The 24,918-nt window shown below is 44.5% G+C and overlaps 1 protein-coding gene across 1 annotated transcript in view; it reads right to left on the reverse strand.

Annotated features, from left to right (window-relative positions):
- The window catches only part of LOC123362557 (lysine--tRNA ligase-like), a 38,002-nt gene extending 15,439 nt beyond the window's left edge, over positions 1 to 22,563 (reverse strand). The window contains exons 1-6 of the mRNA XM_045002931.1: positions 22,490 to 22,563; positions 17,308 to 17,383; positions 11,106 to 11,271; positions 7,712 to 7,805; positions 5,868 to 6,054; positions 2,883 to 3,008 (exon numbers count right to left, since the gene is read on the reverse strand). Coding sequence (XP_044858866.1) covers positions 2,883 to 3,008; positions 5,868 to 6,054; positions 7,712 to 7,805; positions 11,106 to 11,271; positions 17,308 to 17,383; positions 22,490 to 22,527 — 687 coding nt within the window. The 5' untranslated portion in view covers positions 22,528 to 22,563. The remainder of the gene's footprint in view (positions 1 to 2,882; positions 3,009 to 5,867; positions 6,055 to 7,711; positions 7,806 to 11,105; positions 11,272 to 17,307; positions 17,384 to 22,489) is intronic.
- Positions 22,564 to 24,918: the final 2,355 nt, after the last annotated feature.

The raw sequence follows: 24,918 nt of genomic DNA on the forward strand, positions 1-24,918 counted from the left end.
ACTATCATCTTGGTCAGGGGTGGGCAAACTTTTTGGCCGAGGGCCACATCTAGGTATGGAAATTGTATGGTGGGCCATGAATGCTGATGAAATTGGGGGTTGGGGTGTGGGCTCCGGCTGGGAGCGCAGGCTCTGGGGTGGGGACAGAAATTAGGAGTTCATGGTGTGTGAGGGGCCTCCAGGCTGGGGTGCAGGGGGGTGCGGGCTCCAGCTGGGGGTGCAGGCTCTAGGGTGGGGCTGGGGATGAGGGGTTGGGGGTGCAGGAGGTTGCTCCGGGCTGGGACCGAGGGGTTCGGAGAGTGGGAGGATGCTCTAGGCTGTGGCAGGGGGTTGGGATGCAGGAGAGGGATCAGGAGTGCAGGCTCTGGGCAGCACTTACCTCAAGCAGCTCCTAGAAGCAGCGGCATGTCCCCCCTCTGGCTCCTCTGTGGAGACGCAGCCAGGCGGCTCTGCACACTGCCCTGTCTGCAGGTACTTTGGGAGGGGGCAGCGTGCAAAGCCCCCTGGCTGACCCTACATTTAGGAGCCGGAGGGGGGATGTGCTGTTGCTTCCAGGAGCTGCAGGAGTGGGGCAAGCCCCTGACCCCACTTCCTGTCTGGAGTGCCGGAGCAAGGCAAGCCCCAGCAGGAGCTTGAGGGCCGGATTAAAATGTCTGGAGGGCTGGATGTGGCCCCCGAGCTGTAGTTTGCCCACCCCTGATCTTGGTGATTAAAGCTAGAAAAAGATACAGACTTGTCTTGGGGTTACATTTTCAGAAGTGCCTAAAGATATGTCTACATTGCATCTGGGAGGCGTGATTCCTAGCACGAGTAGACAGACTCGCACTAGAGCCCCAAAAATGGCAATGTGGATGTTGCAGCACAGGCAGTGACTTGTGCTAGCTAGCCAAGCTCAGGCCCAGGGGTTGGGAAGGCTTGGACTCAGGTGTCTAGCCCAAGCCCATGCCGCAACTTCCACACTCCTATTTTTAGTGTGCTAGCTTGAGCCGAGCTAGTGTGACTTTTACACTAGGAATCACATCTCCCAGCTCCAGTGTAGACATACGCTAACTGACTTAGGAGTAGAGCAGGTTGGAAAGTTTCTAACAGAACATTGTTGCAATTGGAGAATGCAGATTCATCAAAATGAAAAGATTTCACAGAGAAAATTTGATTTTGATGAAGCAGCAATGGTACCCAGGGTTCTGTCAGAACTGTGGCAATGTTCTGGAATGGGAGGAAGCCCAGCCCAGTTATTTTCTTCCTAACCAGCCTCTCCAGCAGCTCCCAGGCATTCCCAATGCACCATATGCAACTGCTGTGTACATAGGGCCTGGTGCCACAATTTTCCTGAGGCATGAAAGGGTAGTTGTGATTTAATACTTGCAATCTCAGCAAACCTTAACAGAATTTTATGGGGCAAAAAAGACACTTTTCTAACCTAAGGGGTTTCTCCCTGGTGAATTTCCAAAGGCCTGCTGCAAACAATGGAGATCTTAGACTATCTCAAAAAAGTCACAAGAATCCTTTACCATAGAAAAGTGTTGGGCAACCCAAGTAGAGGGGTCACGACCAGCTTCTCCTAGAAAACTGTCAACTAGGAGATACAAAAGCTACATAAAGACCTCTTAAAAAAGCAAAAATCAAACTAAGACTAGTGCACTCAGCAGGTGCCAGAATGTTTGAAACACTGCCTGTGAAGTGGGCTCCACTCATAAAGGGTATCCCAGTACCCAGCCTCATAAAATAATCAGCCACTGCACTGGAAACACTAAACATTCAGATGACCCAAGTGGCCCCGGGGTCTTTTGACACTCGGTTTGCTGAAGGGCTCCAACGTATCACATTGAAACAGGTCCTTCTTCTGACTCCCACTAGCACGGATTACAAAAGACCTCAGAATTGGCACAGTAACTAGATGTGAATTCAGCATAAACTAACATGTACCATAACTTTCCAGCAACTAATATCTCGGTATATTCTATTGTGGTATGTTCATTTGAATTAGAATGCTGCAAGACAACACTGACAAGATTGCATGTCCATATTGTTTGAGTATGTATTCATATACACAATGGAGGCACTTGTTGTGACTCCTTAACTAAGTGTGTGTTGAGCTTTTTAAACATATGGATGCACGCGCGCGCGCGCGCACACACACACAGTCAGTTGAGGGGCCCTAAACCCCGAGGGCCACACTGGCAATTTGATGGCAGGCTGAAGACTACATCCAGGCCTGCCCCTGCAGTCTTTATGGATTTCAATGTGAGCTTTGCCTGGTAAAGGACATGAATTACATATCAATACTTTAGAAACCAAACATACCTACACAATCACAATAGTAACTTGCACTTCAGTCTTCCTTGACATATGGTTAGATATTGTTTATTAGTCTTTTTTGTTTCGCCACCAAAGAAAGCAGCACCATTTGAAAGGAATTTGCATCTGGCTGGGTCCTTTCCATGGACCTCTCTTCTATGTGCAAGACATAGCGAGTTGGAGGGCAGCTGCAGGCTCCATTTTAGAACTCTACAGGCCACGCATAGCCTTCAGGCCACACTTTGGGCATCCTTGCTGTATTACTGTATTACCTGCCTTAGAATTTTAAACACCAGGAATAACATGTATTTTTATGGAGGCTATAACTGACTATGAATCACCAATGAAACATACTTAGATTAATTCAACTAATGATATTGGGCGCCCAACTTGATTTTCAGAAAGTACTGAGCATCCTTCAGCTGAAAACTTGACCCCTTAAACTTGTCTCAGGTTGGGTGGCCACCCAAAATTGTGTGCCACTTTTGAAAGTCTTGGCCATTAAAATATTATGTATCTGAATGATTATGAAGCATGTCGTGACATAATGCAACCATCATGTCAATCATCTTTTCAGGCCATACCTCAAGAAATCCAAGTTTATCCAGGAAGTTTCGTAAGAAAGTGATAATTTTACTCCTCATAATAAACTTCTGCCTCACATTCTCATTCATGATCAAATCTAGGTAACGTTGACGATATCTGGTTTCCTATAAAGAATCACAAAAAATGATAATATAGATACTGATGAAGCACAATATCCAGCTATTAAATCAACATTCAAAATTAATTGAGTTACTACTCAAGTATGTAATTTCTTTTGACTCAGATATTTCCCTCAGCAGGAAGAATAACCTGCATTCCTATTCCAGAAAGGAGCAAGAAAGCAGATATGTTATGACCTGCCAAACAGAAATCCAAATTAAAAAATAAAACCCCACAATTTGTTAAAAATTAAGTTTATGTTTCAGTTTAACTGTCACAAATTCCTTCCTTTTGAAACATAACATTATCCAAGTGTAAAAAAACAATACAGGGATGTATCTGTGGTCTAAGCATCAGCCTTGGAATACCTAGACTCCCTTGAACTGTAGATTCAAATTAAGCAAGTCCTACTCAGCCTTCACAGTAAGTATTTGAGTGCCATGAAGAACTCTGAGATGGGGTCTTTTGTAGGGTACTGTAGCAGGCTTCATTTGGGGGCCATCAGGCCTAGTGGTCAGGCCATGGCCAAACTCTCTCTCTCCGATCTTGGAACTGCTCTTCTGGGCAGTCCAGAGGGCCCAGCAGCCAAGTCACAGTTCGTTGTTCCCTGAAGTCCTCTGCGATCTCTCAGGTGGTTGGGGGAGAAGGGAAGCAGGGCTGGCTCTAGGCACCAGCAAAACAAGCAGGTACTTGGGGCAGCACATTTCCAGGGGGCATCATTTTGGTCACCCTTTTTTTTTTAAAACTCACTTCCTCCCCTCTCACAACCCTGCAGAAGTGGAGCCACGGAGCAGCTGGGGATCCACAATGGGAGCTGAGAACCCATGGGACCCTGGGAGCTGTAGTTCCTTGCCTAGCTCCCTGCCTATAGAGCCAGCCCTGGAGCAGGGAAAGAACTACATTTCCCAGCAATCCCTTGGCTGCTATCAACAGGAAAGGGAGGGGTAGGGAGTGAGGTAGCTGAGCCATGCTGCGAGTCAAAAGGGGTAGCACTGCGAATGGGGAATAAGTTGCCCAAGTAGTAGAAGGGTTTGCCCCAGATGTCCCCTTCAGAAGACTTCCTCAGACTGCATTACGGATACTGCTGTGACCTCACCTTGCAGCCCACAAAGAAGGAATTGGGTGGACTAAATGGACAGTGCACCTCTCCATCTGAAGCCTAGCAAGGGAGGTACGTGGATCCCACTAGAATTTAAAATGAAAAGTGAGGGAGGGGAGGCTCTGCTAGGGGACTTCGGCAGCTTTAGATACAGTACCAGGCATGTAGGAGAATTTGCATGTCTGAGCCATGGAAGCGGAAATTGACTTTTCCTTTCCAGATTTAGCTAATATTCAGAAAGGGAATCTAGCACCTGCCTTCCAGATTTGAACACCCTCAAAATTCAGGAGTGCTCAAGCTCAATTTGGGCAACTGTTACATCATTTCTCCCAAATCAAATATATTGATCCACTGTAACTTGATGTAGAAAAAGTAGGATAAGAAATGAAGAAGCAAGAAATGCTTCCCAGTGGTTTTTAGGACTGGAATTGCTATTATCAACAGCTATTGCCTTTTTTTTTTTTTAAGTTTTATTTGTTTAAAAGGAAGACAGTGATATTGCATTGGCAAATTCCCCATAGAAACAAAGAGTAGAACAAAAGAATAATAAAGGCATCTCAACTTTTCCTCATTTATGTAGGACAGTCTTATAATATGCATCCAGATATCCTCAATCACACAAGCTGAAAATTGTTCCACTTTACTGCAATTCTGTAACCATATGGGAACCAATCCTGTCTGTGTTCTGTGCACATCCAAAATTCCTGCTGAATGACCCACCCTAGGAGCGAGTTACCAGTGACCCAGGGCTGGGACAGCAGGAGGCTGCAGGTTGTGGGGAGAGCCCAGGGCTGGGGCGGCAGGGGAGTGTGGGTGGGGGGAGGGCACTGGTGGGGGGAAAAGGAGGGAGCCCAGCGCTGGGGCAGCAGGGAGTGCGGGTGGGGGGGAGCCCAGGGCTGGGGTGGGGGGCAGCCAAAAATTTTTTTGCTTGGGGCGGCAAAAAACCTAGAGCCGGCTCTGAAGGGAAGCATAGGAGGACCTAAGCCTTCGTTCTCCACCAGGTCCCATCTGGGGGCTCAAGAGGAGAGAGGATGGGGTGGCTCTGTCACTTCTGGCTGCCACTTCAGATTTGTCTCCCCTGGGCTGCTTTCTACCTTCTCTACAAGCAGAAAGCTGGGGCCATGCCCCAAACTGAAGGGAAAACAAAGTCTCAGGAATTCAGAGCCTCAGCTGGTGGGAGATGGGGGCTTCCCAACTCACTCAGAGTCCAGTTGTTGCCCCTAGTCAAGGAAAAGGTGGGAAAGGTGGGAAGGGGGTGTCAGGCTTCCAGCCAAGTCTCACTCACAGTTTGGTCCTACCTCTGTCGATTGCTCTGCCTCAGTGGATACAGTTTGTCTGGCTTCCTTCAGGCTGCCCCCCGCCCCACCCTTACACACAAACACACACACTCACACACTCTCTCTCTCTCTCTCTCTCTCAGCTTCGTTTGGAAATAACTGCCCAAATATCCTAGTACAAAATTTCCCCATCCCTCTCTGTGTAAGCTGACTTCTGCCCTCCCACACCCCGGCAGTGGCTGAAATTCAGTAATGGTGTTTGCATGCATATTCTTCATAAAGCACTTTGTGGCAGTTTGAGCTGAAAAGTGTTATATTAATTCAAGATATTATATGAGATCCATAGCTTTGTGTTCAAACTGTACAGACAAAAAAAAGTCCAACATGAATTTACTTGTACAAAAGAATCAAAAGTCAATCCCAATGGAACAATTGCTTCTAGGCAGCTATCGATGGGCTCCCCAGCCATTGTCCCTGATTGAAGTTACCTGATCTTTGAATCCATAATGAAGATGAGGCAGCATATGCAAGCATGGTGACAGCAGAGTTATTTCTGTAGCTATGATGCTAAGTTCTCCATGCTTGGTTCTCCCAGGATATCCCAAAACTCCTATGATGTCTCCTCGCCGCAGCTTATCTATGGTCTTGGTGAAAAGGTCTTCAGACTTAAAAAATCTGACAAAAAGAAGCAGCTGACTTAGAAATGCAGATTCCTTTCCCAACCATTAGCTTTCTGTCTAAGGTAGAAAATAACTTTTAGCACAGTTAAACTAAAACCATCCTTGTAAAGAATTATCCTAAGATATTTCTTTCTTGATTGAAATATAGTTATTTACGGTTATTGTGGGTAGAATATAATAGATTACAAATAATAATTTAAATTAAAATTCACCTAAATGAAAAGCACTATGAATTTACACTAGTAACTAACTGCATACATCAAGTATCAGAGGGGTAGCCATGTTAGTCTGGATCTGTAAAAGCAGCAAAGAATCCTGTGGCACCTTATAGACCAACAGACATTTTGCAGCATGAGCTTTCATGGGTGAATACCCACTTCGTCGGATGCATCCGACGAAGTGGGTATTCACCCACGAAAGCTCATGCTGCTAAACGTCTGTTAGTCTATAAGGTGCCACAGGATTCTTTGCTGCTTTAACTGCATACATGTGATTGAAAAGATCAGTCAACTTTAACTACACTACCCAAATTCAAGTTATATTCCATTTTTTGCCCCTTGATACTATAACTATTGAAAAAAGGATTTCTCCACTAAACCACTGGGTTGGTTAATAGAAATTAAAATCTCATCATTTTCGGAATGTAAGCAATCATCAAAAATAAATAAATAGATAAGCACAGCAAATAGCCACAAAGATTCTTTCAGATTTTCACACGCATTCACTTTGACTATGTTCACATCCCTTTTGTATTTGCTTTCTGCCAATAGTCTAACATATTTACTAGCAGGAATATTTGCCCAAATAGCACATTTTAAGTGAATATTGCAGAAAGCAAATTTCAAATTCCTATTCCCAAGCACACTCCAGAAAACTGGATTTCATAAGAGTCACACTCACACATTCAGGAAACACATCCTCAGCTGGGGTAAACCAGCATAGCTCCTTTGACATCCAAGGGCTGATTTACTCCAGCTAAGGTGCTACCTCTCCTCTATGTCTCCCATCAAAATAGAACACCACAGCAAACAGTTCAAGAACAATGAACAAGTTGGAATCCGTTAGCATGCAAACATTCAGCAAATAATTTCTAAGTGTGAACAAAGGTATAGAAGCTAATCTGTTGCAGTATAATTCATGAGCAGAACACAGCCAAATCTAACAATTATTAACAACAAATAATTTGCCCAGCCAAAAAGTAAAAACACTTAGCCTTTAATTAGGCGATGGTTAGAAGCCCATTGAAGTGAGTGTGGAGACTCATCACATCAATGGGCTTTGGGTCACCCCTATAGAGCTTTATTCGGTTCAGAACATTGTGCAAATATTAACTCATTAAGCTCCCGGAGCTACTGAGCAGCTGTTTGGAAGAGCACCATCAATAAGGGGTTAAAACCACAAAGTTTAGAGCAGCTTGGATCTGGATCTGAATTTTAGGTTTGGACCACAGAAAGGTTTGCTTCCTTCTAACACTGAACAAGGAACTCCATTAGGTAAACGGCTTTATTCCTAAAGCTACTCCATCTCTCTTTCTGCTTCTCTGCACAGATTCTGCCAGCAGCCTTCCCAGGCTCCCTGCAACAGATTTAAAGAAGTAGAGAGAGAGTGTGTGTGTGTAGGCTCCACATTATTCAGAAGTAACATTTACTCACTTAGCATTGGCCATAACTTGTAATTTAAGTCCATTTCCCCGGAGATCATAGAAGTAGAGCTTTGCACCAGCAGATCTCTTGGCATGAATTCGTCCTGGAAAAAAAAAGGGGGGGGGTTGTTTGTAGATAGATGATAAGAAAACAACATGGGGGGAGAATTCCATGTCTAGTGACTAACCTGACTGCTGTATGGATGAGCTGGAGTTATCCAGCCTTTTCTTTCTTTGGACTACTTGATAAGAGACCATCTCATTGACCCACCTTCCCTCCCAGAACCCCAGTTTGGACTACCAGGAAGGGCTCTGCTGAGCACTGGCGATAAACAGAATATAGTTTGAGAACCTATGATGTAGAGTTGCAAAGCCGGAAAATAATCATAGGAGAAGTGCATGTCTAGTGCCACATTCTATTAGACATTAGGATTATTCATAATCACAGAGCAGACTAAGTGCACTTTCCAATCGAGGTGCAGAATTTTGAAATTCTCTGTTATAATATAGGGCTTGATCTATTTTTCTGATAACTTCAAAGCAAGAGACAGTTACAGTGGTTAGCAGCCTTCTATGAGAGGACACTTGCATGCTGATAGAGAGTTTCAAAGATTTCTCAAAAAATGAAGAAGAAGATTGATATCAGTGACACACTGGCAGGCTCATGATTTAGAACAAATACACTGTTCCGCACAATACAAAGGAGGCGATACTAGAATTGGTGCAGGTGATGAATGCAGGAATAACTGATCTGCTTCAGATACGACAACTAACCCAAACCTTCAATCAAAACTGAAGAGAAGTTTTTGTTTTGCTTTGTTTTGGGGCGGGTCTTATTTGTTTAATGAATTATCTTTCTTTTTTGTACACCTGCACTTCCTGCAGGCTGCTGCAGGGAGGGATCAGTCAGCATGACACGACTAGGGATTGAGTGGAGGACTAAGGTGATTTAAAGTTACTTTGGCACACCCTTGCCACTGCTATGCTGAGCACTCCTCAGTCACAGTTCAGGATTTGGGCCCATAAATCCAGGGAGGGGATCAGGTTACTAGGTATGACTCACACCTCAGCTTCAACTTGGAAGCCCAAGTTTGAAAGGAGTTATAAATCCTCCTGCCTCAGGACATAAGGCAACCCCTAACTAAAATTGGCCATGAAGGAACTTTCCCTGGGGTGAATTATTCTGTAACCATTTTCACTACCATTTTTTGCACCTTCCTGTGAAGCAGCTGTTACTATCCTGGCACTGGGCTGCGCCCTGGAAGCGGCCAGCAGGACCGGCTCCTAGGTGGGGGAAGCATGGGGTTCTGTGTGCTGCCCCGGACTCGAGCACAGGCTCTGCACTCCCACTGGCCGGGAACCACAGCCAGTGGGAGCTGGGGGGTGATGCCTATGGGTGAGAGCAGCACATGGAGCCTCCTGGCCCCCTGCCTAGGAGCTGGACCTGCTGCTGGCTGCTTCCGGGGTGCAGCACGGTGCCAGGACAGGTAGGGAGCCTGCCTTGGCGACCCTGCGCTGCTGACTGGGACCCACCTGAGGTAAGCCTGTGCCCCAACACTGAGACCCTGCCCTGAGACCCCCCCAAATCCAGAGCTCCCTCCTGCACCCAAACCCCTCATCCCCAGCCCAGAGCCTGAACCCCAGCTGGATACCTCACCCCCCTCCGAAGCTCAACCCCCTACCCCAGCCCAGAGCTCCCTCCCACATCCTGAATCCCTCATCCCTGGCCCCACCCCAGAGCCCATACCCCCACCCCAGAGCCCCCTCCCGCACTCTGAATCCCTCAGTCCCACCCCCCCATCCTGGCACCCTCTCCTGCACCCCAAACCCCTCATCCCCAACCCCACCCCAGAGCCCATACCCCCAGCTGGAACCCAGGGGCGGCTCCAGGCACCAGTGCAGCAAGCGTGTGCCTGGGGCAGCAAGCTGCGGGGGGCGCCTGCCGGTCGCTGTGGGACTGGCAGTCAGGCAGCCTTTGACGGCATGCCTGCAGGAGGTCCACTGGTCCTGCGAATTCGGCGGCGGGTACGCTGAAGGCGCAGAACCGGCACATGACCCGCAGAAACGCCGCTGAATCTGCGTGACCAGCAGACCACCCGCGGGCGTGCCACCGAAGGCCGCCTGACTGCCATGTTTGGGCAGCAAAAAACATAGAGCCACCCCTGCTGGAGCCCTAACACCCCTCTCCACACCCTAACCCCCCGCCCCAGCCCAGAGCTCAGACTTGCACTCCAAATCCCTCATCCCCAGCTCCACACCAGAGCCTGCACCCCCAGCCGGAGCCCTCACTTCCCCCCGCACTCTAACCCCCTGCCCCAGTCCAGGATCCCCTCCCGTACCCTGAACCCCTCATTTCTGGCCCCACTCCGGAACCCATACCCCCCCACCCAGAGCCTGTACCCTCTCCCACACCCCAACCCCTTGCTCAGCCCGGAACCCGCTCCCATATTTTGAACCCCTCAGCTCCACCCCCTAGCCTGGAGCCCCCTCCTGTACCCCAAGCCCCTCATCCCTGACCCCACCCCAGAGCCCACACCCCCAGCCAGAACCCTCATCCCCTCCCATACCCCAACCCCCTGTCCCAGCGTTGTGAAAATGAGTGAGTGAGGGAAGGTGGGGAGAGCAAGCGACGGGGGGAGGGGGGGAGTAAGCATGGGGCAGGGACTCGGAGAAGGGGCGGGGCAGGGGTGTTCAATTTTGTGCAAGAAGGAAGTTGGCAACCCTAGTTTAAAATTTCTGCAGACATTGTCAAAGAACACCATTTACTCAGCTTTATCCAACGTACCAAGGCTCATTTAAATGTATTTTGACAAAAACCTGTTGTAGCACAAGCCAGAGACCTCTTGTCAAATTCAAATAGGATTTTACTTTATCTGCAGTTTGCAGTATCACCTAAATAGTGCAGAAGAACATTAATAATACAGAAAGAGAGAGTCCTTATGAATATATGTGATGTCACATGCAACAGTAACAGCGGGTCTCTAAGGATGAAAGGCTTTGAGTAAATTTAACTTCTATTTAAAAGGAAAAAATACTATGTCCAAGTTTGTTGTTCCCTGGCTCTCTATCCATTTGCAGATGTTTTCAGATGCGGCTTTTTACAGGCTAAGTCCAGGCTATCTTAGAGACTACTTGATGCCCAGAGCCAGATAGCTTAATGGACATCAGCATTAGAGAAAGAGAGTAAAAAGCATGTGGTCCTCTCCAAAATCAGAACAGATGACATTTTGTTTTACTTTTGTTGTATAGTAGTACATAATCTGAAAAGACACACAATATAACCGAGTAACTGGATCTCATTCAAATGTATGCTCTACTGCAACCCACCCTTCCATATGAATAACTAATAAATAAGATGGAGGCTTTGGGAGCAATTAGAAATTACTACCCTGTCATGTACTAACCTGCCAGAGATAATTGTTTGTCAGGAAGTTGCTCTTCATTTCCAAGGTAGCTGAATTTGGCAAGGAATTCAACAAGTGTAGTATTTGTATGGAATTTGTGTGGGTAAGGCTGTTCCCCTTTTTCTTTCAGCTGCTGGACAAAATCACTTCGAATGAGATGGTATTGCTGCAATGAAGATTTGGAGCAGAGTGAAGGACTTACAAATGATATACAGTCCAGTGTCTATAGTATTATTATTTTATATTATGTGCTGCAATATGAACTATTATTATGAGTGGGGCTGGTAGCACCTCCTGTTATTAAAGTTCCATGATACTTCTCTTTATAAGACCAGGTTTTCAGTTACTTATAACTTTGCCACACGTTAACGGTGGCTGCAGTTTTCCCATGCCAAGTGTCTGCCTCAGGCTGACTTGTTTTAAAAATTTTCAGCCAAAACAGTTTGGTTGTTTCTGAGAACAAGACTAGGTGTTGTTTTGCGAAAACACATTTAAAAATTTGGATGACCTTTTCTTTGAAAAGCTATAATGCCCCCATGCTTGGGAGCAGGGAACTAGAAATCTGGCTGGTGGAGGCTTTTGTGTTAGGTATGTACTATTTGCCATCCCCACAAAAATCTGGCAAAATGTGGCCAATTTATAAGCCCTTGAAAAATATAGCAGTTTGTGCATGCTTCTTAGATTTTTGCAGCTAAAATTCCCTGCAGATGCTGTCTACATTTGGCATGCTGCAGCCTGGCACTGAGCAGGACTTTCTCTGGGCTGCCGTGGACTGTGCTGCATTTCTAGTTCCAGACACCTGAACTGAGAACAAGGAACCTGTCTCTCCTGTGCTCTCAGTGACCCCCCTGCATGGCCCCGGCAGCATAGAGGAGGAAGCCATCAGAGTTGAATACACAGGGGAGAAAAGCTGAACCTGCAGGGAGTAGAGGAAAGTGCAGAGTGGGATGGCGGGGAGGAGAGACTGGGATTAGCTGTGTAAAGAGACTGAGGGCTTGTCTATGCTTAAAATGCTACAACAGCACAGCAGTGCCACACACAGCACTTCAGTTTAAACACTACCTATGCTGATGGGAGGATTCTTCCATCAACCTAGCACTGTCTACACAGTTAGTTAGCTTAATTTTGCCATTCAGGGCTATAGATTTTTCACACCCCGGAGCGAGGTAGTTATGCCAACCTACTTACCTAGTGTAGACTAGACCAGAGACTCAGAACCAGTGGGAAAGAGGTGAGAGAAGACAGAACGGATGAGGAGCCAGAGCAGACAGGGAGAACTGGGCCTGGTTGAATCTGGAAATGAAATCAAGAATGGATAGTGAAGAAGGCTGGCTATAGGATCCGTGCCTCATTTGTTGCGGACGTTGGAAGGTGTTTAGTGAATGAGGCAGGAGACTTCAGGAAGAGAAAGGACAATCTCATGGTTAAGGCAGCTGAATGCTGCCCTGGAAGACTGGATTCTATCCCTGCCTCTGCCACAAAGTTCCTGTGTGATGCTGGGTGAATCACTTAAGCCAAACTTTCTCTAAATCAGAAATTCTTAAGAGAACCTACCCAACAAAAAAGCAGCTAAACAAGGAGCAAAAAAATGTTTAGGGGGTCAACTAAAGCTTGACACATGAAGAGAAGGGTAAGCTCTTTGGGGCAGGGATGGTCTTTTATTTTGTGTGTGTGGGTACAAGGCCCAAAACAATGGGGCTCCAATACCTGACTGAGGTCGATCAGTGCTTTTGTAACACAAACAAAACAATAATAAAACCTGTTATAGGAAATTGAGAATTATATGGCAACAAGGAGAACTGGTCACCACATGCATTCCTCCTGCATACGCTAGCAAAAACAGGAGCTTTCAACCATCATCCTCACCCTCCTTGATCTAATACCAAACAAGAAGAATGATAGCAACGTGTTAACTCCACATCTTTCTGATACAGGTGTTTACACGAGACGATTCCATGGCCAGTCCCAGTTTACATAGCGGTTTCCAAAGCAGCACAGTCAGAAATAAATCTGGGTCCTAAAAACGACCACTTCTCACGTGACAAACTGCAAACATTTCAGAAGCCATAAGGAGCTAATCTTGGCAAACTTAACACTAGGGGGTGCTGCTAGGCATTTGTTATAGTACATGCACCCAACATTGAGCCAGATCCTCAGCTGGTGTAAACTGACAGTCCATTGACCTCAATTGAGCTATGTCAATTTACACCAGCTGAGAATCTGGCTCATAGTTTCTTAAATGGTAGTTTCAGTTTGGGAGCAATTGAATCATTTATCTTGACATTCTGTCTAGATCTATCCACCCTGCTTCTCTAGCCTCATGCTAACTGGAATTTGAAGTGAGACAATATTTTGAGGCACAGATTGCTAGATAATAGGGTCTCCATACCACTGAGAAACACCTTGGCATATATTGATTTCAAGGTAGTCTTAATTCCGGTAAAGATAAGAGAGATTGCCATCTACTGGTCTCTTAAGCAAGCTGTACCATAGAATCGCTTTCCTCTGGTAGGGATCTATCCTTCGCTCATCATTATTAAACATGCATGTTACAGCCTATTCCTGCTTCTTACTTATTTTAATAATAAAGGGCCAACTCCTCAGCTGGTGTAAATCAATGGAGCAACACGGATTTAAATCTGTCAAGGATCTGGTTTAAGAGAGGTAGCTCAGATGTCTGTGTTTTATATACACATAAACGCGCATACTATTTTGAGTTCAGAAATACACAGGATTACACTTGCAGCATGCTGTTTTTCCATATTTGCAACAGTTGCCAGGCTCCCCATTCCTGTAATACACCTGAGATAGCGTACGCCAGAAACTGTTTTCTCTGACACACTGGGCTGTTTCCAGCAGTTTCAGTTCATCAGAATAAAGCACAGGCAGTTTTGCTTCAGTAGAGGACTTTGGAATTGATTTATAGGCTGGATTAAACTTTTCCCCTTTGATGGCTATTGACTTGATTCCCAGCTATAAATTATATGTGAAATCACAACATTGCAGCTTATACAATCGGTTGCTAATTTGCTAAGAATCTACAGCAGTGGAAATGGAAGTAAAACCCTTTATTATTAAGGCCTCCGCAAAAAGGGAGTTCACATATTAAACTCAAAATACTAGGATAATTGCAATCATTCAGCTGGCCTACTGTTTGATGTTACCCAACAGTTGCTGCTTAAATGTCTCCTGTGACATCAACCATCTGTTTGGCAGTAAGGAACACTGGACAATCTATTAAACGGCAGTGGAATTCAAAGGAAAGGATAAGTACCCTTTTGAAGGTTTTACCATTGAAAGTCCATGCCTTTCCTGAAAACCAGTTAAAAAAACAACATATGTATGCAATGCTGCTGTAACTGTGCTGGTCCCAGGCTATTAGACGGACAAGGTGGGTGAGTTAATATTTTATTGGACTTCTGTTTGTGAGACAAAAGTTTTTGAGCTTTTATACTGAGCTCCTCTCTGTGTAAGCTGAAAAGCTTCTCTCTCTCACCAACAGAAGTTAGTCCAAAAAAAGATAATGGGGAGTAGCTGCTCTTCACAGTGCTTTTATGTAATGGTTGTTAAGATTTTAATTTAACTCCCGTTCATGATTCTAAACTCTTCTACAATCCAAAAATCAACACACCCACTATGTTCAAACTGCGAAGTCAGCTGAGCAACTGACCACAGTAAATCAGCTTTGGCCATTAACTTCAGTTATGTCACTATAAAATCCAGCCTCAGTCTCAGAGAAAACATTGATGGTAAAAAAACCCCAAAACAAACAAAAAAACCCACTGCTTTGTTCCAGGCTAGCCTCTATAAAACTGAAAAGTCATATGTTGCTCTTGGGGGTGAGAGGTTACATACATCTGTGAGGCCACACAGATGCCATTTTGGATTAAAGTGGAGCTATAACATCAAGCTTGAGCAATGAGCCTCAGTTGCTGAGCAGATTCTTACAGATTTCTTCTAACACAGCTGTATCCCTTGTTCTTCAACCAAAAAAAACCACTCACCACACAACAGTACATTTTGTTTATGTAATTCAGGTAAAAATCTTACTGAAATTATATCCCTCACTGTTATTTTATACTGGGCTGTATTCACCTTCTGGTAGAGTTCTAACTAGCCTGAGCACTAACTGGCATGAATTCCAGATGATTCAGAAGCATACACGGGGAAGTCTGAAATATTTAGAGGTGGATGTCTATTCTAGATCAATGGAAGAAAAATTTCATTTGAACAAAAATCTTTGTTCTATCATCTGTTCCAAACAGCTGAAGTGTTGAAGAGCTAAAAGGCAAACATCAGAATAAGATGGCCACCATAGCAGAGCCAATCACAATGGGACACAAATACCTTCTGTAACATATGAATAAGGACTCTGAGCTAATATTCCACACCTGATATCCCATCAACCACTGTGTCCTTTTGAAGCCAATATATAATCAAGTGGGGAGGAAAAGAGGAACAAAAAATATTTTACTACATACATATCTGCTCCTTACCTACACCTATTGCTCACAAGCAGCAATATTCTACCTTGTGACATTACTAATTCCTTCACCTCCGCAAGGCAATTGGCTTTATTGAATGAGCCAAGGGCATTTCTTTCCAATGTAAATACAGAGTAATCACTTGTACTATCACCTCCTTCACACGCACCCATGTGCTGGGGTGGAAAAACTGGCTTCTCCTCCCTTCTCAGCTCCCTCCTGCAACCCAAACAGCTAAACTGAAAGTGATGTATTCAAGGTTACATTTAATACTATTGGAGGCTAAATAAGGAACAGAGTATTCAGGACTTGTTCTCTTCACTGATGTGGAGTCTCATCATTAGGAAAGTGAAGCTGTATGTCTCAGTAATCCTGCCGCTGCTGCCTTGCTATGCTACAATTTGTGTAGCAGCTTATAATAATGTGTATATGTAATGCTGACAGACCCCGGTCATTGGTGGGTGGGATCAAATTGGGCACCTTTGGAGCTTAGCTCATGTGATAGAAGCTCATGCACTAAAAGCCAACTGGCTGTTCGCAAAGACTGTAGAGCAGACTCATTTAACTCTCTCTCTAAGTGGTCTCGGTGCCACTAGATGGGACAGAACACCACACCCAGAAGGTCTGTGGGTTACATATAATCAATTTTACTATAAAAAATGTTGGCCAATATTTTCAAATATGGGTGCCTAAAGTTCAGGTGAATTGGTAGTGTACTACAGAATCTATTTGAAATAAATTATTAGTGGTGTCAGGGTAGCCAGCTTTCTTCCTGCTTTGTACCAGGACAACAGAACAAAGTAATAGGAACAGGAGTCAGAGTTGGTGCCGTGGTGATTTTGACCAATTCTGATGTTAATATACTGGAGATAGAGATAAACATCTTTGAGATTCAATTAAAACACAATGAATATCATAAATGAATAATCAAAAGTTGCCTCTGCATCATATTGTTTGTTTTATTAGTGAAATAAGTTTGTATACGGTACCATAATTTACCTGTCACTTTACAGACCTAAGGAAAAAAAGAAACAGGTCCTACCCTAAAGAGCTTATAGTGTTAGGGTTAGATTGAAAAAATTGCACACAATATTGCACAGCTTCAGGAGCTATTTCCTGAGACAGAATTCTTCCTGGAACTCCCAGCATGCAGAAGGAACAAAATTACTGCTACAATCTTTAAGAAATTTTAAGTCAATTTCTTACTGAATTAAGTTTAAAAACAAAAAACAAAAACAAAAAAAACAATGTAAACATTATTGTCCCGCTGGGCAGAGATGACCTATACCTGTTGAAAGCCCACCTGCAGAATAGCTTGAATCACGCCCCGCCCTCCCAGCTGTCCTCCCTGCCCTTATCCTGTCTCCCATCCCAGAAAGCAGCAGCCCCCTCCCTTCTGCTTCCAGGTTTTGCTGCCTCTCCCTGTGGGACACAGCTCACTGGCTGTGGCCCGGTAGCATGTGTGACCACGCGGGGCTGGGCTCTGCTAGGTCCAGCAGCCCCCTAGCGGCAGCCAACAGCTCTGCAGAGCCAATTCTGCAGGAAAAATTAAACTCAGTGCAGAACATTAATTCTGCATTATGCAGTGGCACAATTCCCCCAGGAGCAATAGACAAAATCTTCTTTGAGGGGCCATTAGCAGCACATCTTGAAAGATTCAAAACAGTTTAAGTCTGGTTCTCCTTATACTCAGTTATAATTCAGCAGGGAATACCCACCTGGGGCCCATATTCCTCTTCAGATTCTCCTTTTCCCTGGTCAGACACAGTCTTGGGCTTAGCTGTTTGAAAATCCCTGCAAAAGAAGAATCTCCACAGTGAATTCAAATTGAACTTTCAGAGGGCACTGCCAGTTCTTGTAGGCCAATATTCTGCACACACACACCCACCAAAAAAAGTTAAATATATTTTAAGGGGGTTGGTTATAAACCTTAATATGAATGATTTCCCCACACACACACACAATTTCTTTTTGTCAATGAAACAGCAATGCCAACCCTAAGCTTTCAAAAATCATGATTCAAGCTCCCAAAACTCATAAGATTTAAAAAATAATACATTTGGGGTTCTTTTTATTTGCCTTCTTGGTTTTGAGCATTTATGTTTCATGCTTGCAAACTTTCCTCCACAGCAGCGAGGATTAGAAATTTGTTTTTGTTTAAATCAAAGCTGAGATTCTTAGATAATCACCTGACTCCAGAAGCTGAGGCTTTATGAAGAATAAAGCCTCATGATAAAAATCATGAGAGCTGGCAACAGTGAGAAAAATAAGTGTCTTTTATTTAGTCAAACACAGCAGGATTGTTCCAAACCCATAAGGATCGAAGTGAAACTGAAAAGAATAGAACTATAAACAAAAGTAAATTACTGTTGCCCAAGCCTAATGAAATGCAAGAAGTGAACCAAAAAGTTGAGGTAGGGACTAGTATATTCATTATATTAAGATGAAAATATTTTAAATATCTAGTTATTAGTAACAAGTGAGGCTTTTTATATATGAAATATTAATGTAATAGTGTGACAAAATCAAGCTTTTGTTTTTAGTCATATTGAGGGAATTTAATCAAATGTGTTATTGATCATGCTATGTATCTGAGTGGCTACACAAAGACTACATAGCAAGTGAACCAATGCCCTAGTATGCCACTAGAGGTGATATATTTCAGACATAAATCTGAGGTCCTGCCCTCTGTGGTCTTTAAAGATCCCATGACAACTGCTATAGAAATTAGGGTGTTAACTCCAGGGTTCTGGCCAAATTCAGACCAGATAGTTACATTCCATTAACCTAAATTTCCCCTGAAGTTTCAAGTGGAAAAAAGTTATTTTTCCTGGCCAGGCATTTATGTCCTGAACTGTTGGTTGCTTTTTTCCTGAGAGTGGGAGGAAACGGGTTGTTTTAAATGTTGTTGTTCACTGTATAATGGCTGCCTTCAGAAAGATCAGTCATCATGATTATGTTTAGTAACAATAGGTCTGATCCTGAGATCCAGGAGTCAGTGGGAGCTGGGTTGCTCTTATCAAATCTCAGGATTCGGGTCCCTTAATGTTTAAAAAATTATAAATACAAAATGGGCCCTGATTTATCATTGCCCTGCGGCCCTTTTACTCCAGCGAGGCTAGCATGAAGGAAACTTAGGGCAGGTGCAAGGCCCCCACCTTTGGGCAATACTCCTGGCACAGAAAAGCTCTACTAATGCTAGGTTTCAGAGTAGCAGCCGTGTTAGTACTGTATCCGCAAAAAGAACAGGAGTACTTGTGGCACCTTAGAGACTAACAAATTTTTTCAGCATGAGCTACTAATGCTGTGTCATCTCTATTCCAAACCTGGGCCCAGTTGGTGTAGGATACAGGTGGAGGAGGCAGATTGGGGGTGGGAAGGTGTTGCTGGAGACAGGGGCGGCTCCAGGCCCCAGCACGCCAAGCGCATGCTTGGGGTGTCATGCCGCGGGGGGCGCTCTGCCAGTCGCCGGGAGGGCGGCAGGCAGGGTGCCTTTGGCGGCATGCCTGCGGAGGGCCCACTGGTCCCGCGGCTCCGGTGGACCTCCTGCAGGCGTGCCTACGGAGAGTCCGCTGGTCCCACGGCTCCACCGAAGCCGCAGGACCAGCGGACCCTCCGCAGGCACACCTGCGGGAGGTCCACCGGAGCCGCGGGACCAGCGAGCGCCAAAGCGTCCCCCGCGGTATGACGCCATGCTTGGGGCGGCGAAATGTCTAGAGCCGCCCCTGGCTGGAGAAGATCTAGTCCACTGGCAATTCTATGTCCCTGCAAAGCCTCACAAGGGCCTTTGCAAAAGGGGTGCAAGTTACAGTAGCACTGTTGATTGCACTGGTGCCTGTGCAGGGATGGATCTGGCCCTGTGCAGGGCTAGTGACTTCAGGTTGCAACATCCAGTACTGTTCACTAATGATCAACAAGTGGACTGATCGTCTAAAATGTTTTAAGTGTTGAGTTTTCTGGAGGATTCATCCCCAATTGATTGCCAGCCACTATTGCCAGGACTACCTTGTCCTGCAGGACTCAAAGCAGAATTTCCATCAATATCAACTGCAAATTTCTGCCTGTACTGACAATAAATCAGCTACCTATGGCACTGACATTGGCTCAGAACTTTGCAGTGTCTCAACCACAGATAGACTCTTCACATCAGCAGCCTTATCTGATCCTTGATCCTAAGGATCCTTGAATCAGTTTGACTATGAATAGAAAACTGGAGGGTAAATCCACTTTAGTTCTCAGATGCAAAGAATACTACAACATAATAGCACTATATAACAGCTAGATGGTGCTATTATGTTGGAGTATTCTTTGCATCTGAAACTAAAGTGGATTTACTCTCCAGTTTTCTGCTTAACGGAGCCATGCAGACAACATTGATATTAAACTCAATCCTGTAGGATCATCACAGGGACTTTGAAACGGACTCCCACACTGTCAGTGGACTGCCTCACAGGGACTGCATCACCATTAGTGAGACAACATACCATCAATAAAAAATGACACAAAAAACAGGTGCATGATCTAAGACATCCATTGCATGGATACATTCCACCATCCAAGAGGCAGAAGTCCAGAAAGAGCTTTGCCTCTGAAAATCCTTACCCCAAAATACCACCATGGAAGGCTACAGAGTTACAAAAAATGCCAGTGATCCTGGAGAATCTGCTTCATTCAGGACAACTCCCTCTAGGTACTGAACTCAAAGAAAAAAAACACTGGTGTATTCTAAATCGAGGGAGAGCTGGGGTGGCAAAGACCTATGACAACATGATCAGGTGGAAGATGAAGAACACCTCCAAATAGGAATGCAGAAAGGCTAGCGAAACACTTGTTCACTGCCACCATCAACATCCTATACCCTGAGGAACTATTTGTGATAAGTGACAACAAGAAGTCTTGGATGTGGTTTTGGAGCAATGACCTATGATTAACCACCGGTATATAGGGACCAGATCCTCAGCTTCTGTAGATCAGCTAATCAATGGAGCTATGTTGGTTAGATATTCAACTGGTATAAATCAGTGTATCTCCATCTATTTTGATGGAGTTATGTTTATTGACATCAGCTGAGGATCTGGCCCTGTGAATTCTTAACTGCCACAATAGAGACCCATAACTAGAAATCAGATAAATGGGGAAGAAATTTCTTAACAAAGCAATCATACAAAACTCTGATTTCCTCACAATCCAGTGAATGTACACAACATCCTGCACCCATGAACTGCTGCCCAGAACCAACAGGTTACATGTAAGGAATGGACACATTCTTATCTGCCAAGAGATAATCTTGGACACTGTTCTAAATTCATTCCTTCACCAGGAAAGGAAAGTTTCCTCCTCTTTGATGATTCCTCCAGAAATCAAATATTGTAAAAAACAATCCAAAACTGCTTGATGTATGTGTGTCCATTGCCATTCACAACCATAAAACCTAACACCTGAAATCTGATATTGCTCCACTCTCTTCAAAAATGCATCACTACAGATGATGTAGTATCATCCCTGTGAATTGCTCCTTTGGCCTCTGAAATTGTTTTCTAACTGTCTAGTGTCTTCACACTATGTTACAGTATTGCACACATAGGCACTTTATCCCAAAATTATGGCAAAGGAAAAACAGATGAAAGATATCCGTGGATTTGTTTTCTCAGACTTCCTAAACCAGAAACATCTTCGATCCAAAAGTTAACTACTTGTAGCCCAGCTAATCTTTACAAAAAGAGTGTTATAACAAAATTATAGTTCTTCCATCATCACATACAGTTTTTCTTATTGACTATAGTGACGTATAAAATTGGGAAAATGGGTTCCATCTAAGATTGATTACTAGCATAAGTATGGAAGTATGACAATCAAACCAGCTGATTTGGGCAAACCATTGATATTTTTACTGGTGTGTCTGAAAGGATCTTTTAATACTCTCAGATGTACTATTAGGGGAAAGAAGAAGCTGCTTCACTGGGTACACCTGACATTGTTAGGAACCAGCTTGAAACTATTTCCCATATTGGTCTATTCCTTCAAGAACTGGGTCCTGTGTAAAACCTGGGATGGATTCTTTGGAGTCATCACTACTTTGATTATTACAGTGTCCTGGCCCCATAATGGAAAAAACTTCCAGTGCCTTCAGTGAGTGACTTTCACCCTGGTCTGCTGTTGGGTGACTCATTCCATGATATTACGTAAAATTGCAAAATTGCCTGTAATTCATCCCTGAAAGTCAGTAGACACACACTATTCTTATCTCAAGAGAAAGAAGACATTTAAAAGTAGAAATAGAGACACAGCCATAGCAATTAATGTGTTGCATCACAAAGAGGTGGCCACGAATCATAGAAATATAGTAAGTAGAGCTGAATCATATCTATCCCACCCACTAAAGAAGAAACAGCCCATTAGTCTCAAAACATGGATTTTCTTTCCAGAGTAGTTGAAAATATCAAAGTATGAAAAGCATATTTACTATATTTTCTACTAGCAAAATTAAAGAGAAAGTAGATTTTCCATTTTCCAGTTTGCAAGCCCATAGCGGAGGAAGCACGTGCCTGGAGCGGCACATGCTAAGGGGTGGCATTCCATCCATTCTTGGGGCGGCACAGTCCGGGCGGCTTTTGCTTCGGCAGTTCGGGGGGGAGTCCGAGCGACTTTTTTTTTTTTTCCTTTGCTTGGAGCAGCAAAAATGGTAGAGCCGGCCCTGGTTGTAATCATAATAGCACCTAGCATTTATTAGAGTGCTTTATGTGTTAATGAACTGACATTTAATAATTAGTTTCCAAACAACAAATAAATTAGAACTGGAATATTTTCACTAAAAAAAATCAAAATTTGAAAAAATATTGAATTTCAATTTTTTTTACAACACTTCACATAATGATGGCATGTTTGACAACAATAACTTACCCTGAAGAGGCAGCTGAAGTCTTTCCTTTATCTGTCATCTTTGCAAAGCTGAGAGCAGATGAAGTTACAGCATAAGAATTCTGCCTAGAATGCTTGATCTGTTCCCTCACTTCGTTTTATATGGACACTTGGAAGCAGTCATGTGAGTATCACAGAGATTTAGAAAGTAAAAGTTAAACTTCATGCTCTGTCCTAAAGAGTGATATATAAACTAAAGCCAAAAGTTTAGATGCTGAAATGTGTGACTTCTCTTATTTTTATGGGCACCTATAAAGATTAAGGAATTGAAAATGAGGGGATAACACATATAACATATGGGGATTTTAACTGGGGTCCAAATTGTTAAAGATTAAAGACATCTCCTCTTTCACTTTCCCTATCGAAATATAAACACTATTATCTAAAGACTTGCAGTCACCACCCATTTACTGGAAAAGAGTCTTATTCCTTTAATTCAATACAGTGTGGTGTCACAGTGCCAGTTTCTTCACGTATTCAGCTCAGAGGACCAGGAAGAAACATACAGTACTTCCCATTGTTAAATGCTTACAGGAATTATGTTTTACTCTGACTCTTAGAGGTGCACCCCTGTGCATTGCACTCTTCAAGCAGTCTCCCCAGCTTGTTCTGGAATTAGACAAGTATTCACATCACAATACACTAGAGGGGGGAGAGAAGGAGGAGGAGAGAAGATCCTCAGCTGGCATAAGTCAGCATAACTCCATTGAAACACATTAAACCAGCATGGTCAAACAGACTCGATTCTATCCAGGTCAAGGGGATCAGAAAGATCTTCCCCATGTGCAATTGTTTCACTTAAGGGTAACATCTCCAGGAAAGCATCTGAGACTAAAATATCAGAGTACTTAAGTTATAGTATTCACAAGCAACATGCAAAGCAAAGTCATACAACAGAGAATGTTAAAGAAAGACATATGTAAGCAGGGGAATGGTTCCACTATTATAGGGAACTTTCCTAGCTTCTGCATTACCCCGGTGAAGTGGGCTAGTGAAAGGATCTGAGTCCTCGCTCCCACTTCCTTTACCTAGAGGCCTTCCTGTCCTTGAGGACTCCCCTTCCACTCTCCTGTCTGGCAAAGTCCTCGTAACCCCAACAAGGCTGGGCCCAGGATTCCTGAGGGGCTCAATCCCCAACCCTGCTGTGGTCGCCTGGGACAGGGGCTAGGGTGTCCCCACTCCAGGGTGCTCTCTCTGCACTGGGCACCTCCCTGACCCACTGATCATTTCATACAATTTAAAGCAAATACAAGTTGTTTAATTAACAATTAATTTAAAAAAAGAATAAGGAAAAATGGGAAAGGTTAAAGGAAAACACATCACTTGGCTCTGTGGCAGGGAACATTACAAACAGTGTCTCCGGACATCAGGGCACTTCACAGTCTGTTCCTTGTAGGTCCCAGGTCTCCTTCTCAGGGCCTGGCTGTGCTGCAGGGATGCTATGGGTTGGACACTTGCAATGGTGGTGGCCACACACCTCCTGGCTTTGGGTAGTGGGACCCTTCTTCCCAGCGTCAGCCCCCCGTCGTGTTAAGATCCCCCTCCCAGTCTGTCCTGCAAGGACCCTTGGCTGGGGGTGTCTTTCTGCATTGGGCCCTTTGCCCAAGGCCCCCTCTTGCTCACCACACCTGGCTTGGTGGCTGCAGCTCTGCTCCCAACACAGAATCTGCTCTCTCCCTGGGCTGTCTCTGGCTCTGCTCCCAACTCTGACCTGCTTCGTGAGCTGCTTTTCTGGCCCCTCTGGATCTGGCACAGCTCTACTCTCCAGCTTAGCTTGGGCCCCTGCTTTCTCCTTAGCTCAGCCCCACTCTGTCTGACCTAGGCAATTCCAGCTCAGATGGAGGATGGGACCTCCTTGGCCTCCTGACTCCCTGATTAGCCTGACTGCCCTGTCAACCAAGCTCAGAGGCTGAGGCTGACCTGGAGCATTGGCCTCTCCCCAATCTTTTAGTGCTGGGAGCTAGCCAACCAAAACACCCCCACTGAATGTTAGTAAGGGGGCAACAGTCCCCTTACACATATAATAGGAATGTATGTATCAAATGGCTACCTAGGTTCACTTGATCAATAACTCAGCTGGTCAAAGATTTTCCAATTATTGAAGTTGCTATAAGTACAAGAGGAAAACTCGTAAATACAGTTAGTAAAGTGGTTGAAAGAATCATACCATTTCTAATTCCCCTCTCTGCTAGGAGCTGAAAACCAGGCCTGAAGTGTGAGAGCATATACTAGTGCTTCCATCTGAATTTCTCAGGGCCCAGCCATGCCATCTCCTGGCAGGATGTAGATACATTTTGAATGACCCCCCTCCCCTATATGTAGGTTCATGGTTGTGTGCTCAAGGTGGTAAGGGCTAGGGGTATTACTCATTATAGTTTAAGAGTTGGCTCATTTCTGCACAAACTGCCTAT

This window comes from Mauremys mutica, chromosome 2, assembly GCF_020497125.1.
Source record: "Mauremys mutica isolate MM-2020 ecotype Southern chromosome 2, ASM2049712v1, whole genome shotgun sequence".
Classification (NCBI taxonomy): domain Eukaryota; kingdom Metazoa; phylum Chordata; order Testudines; family Geoemydidae; genus Mauremys; species Mauremys mutica.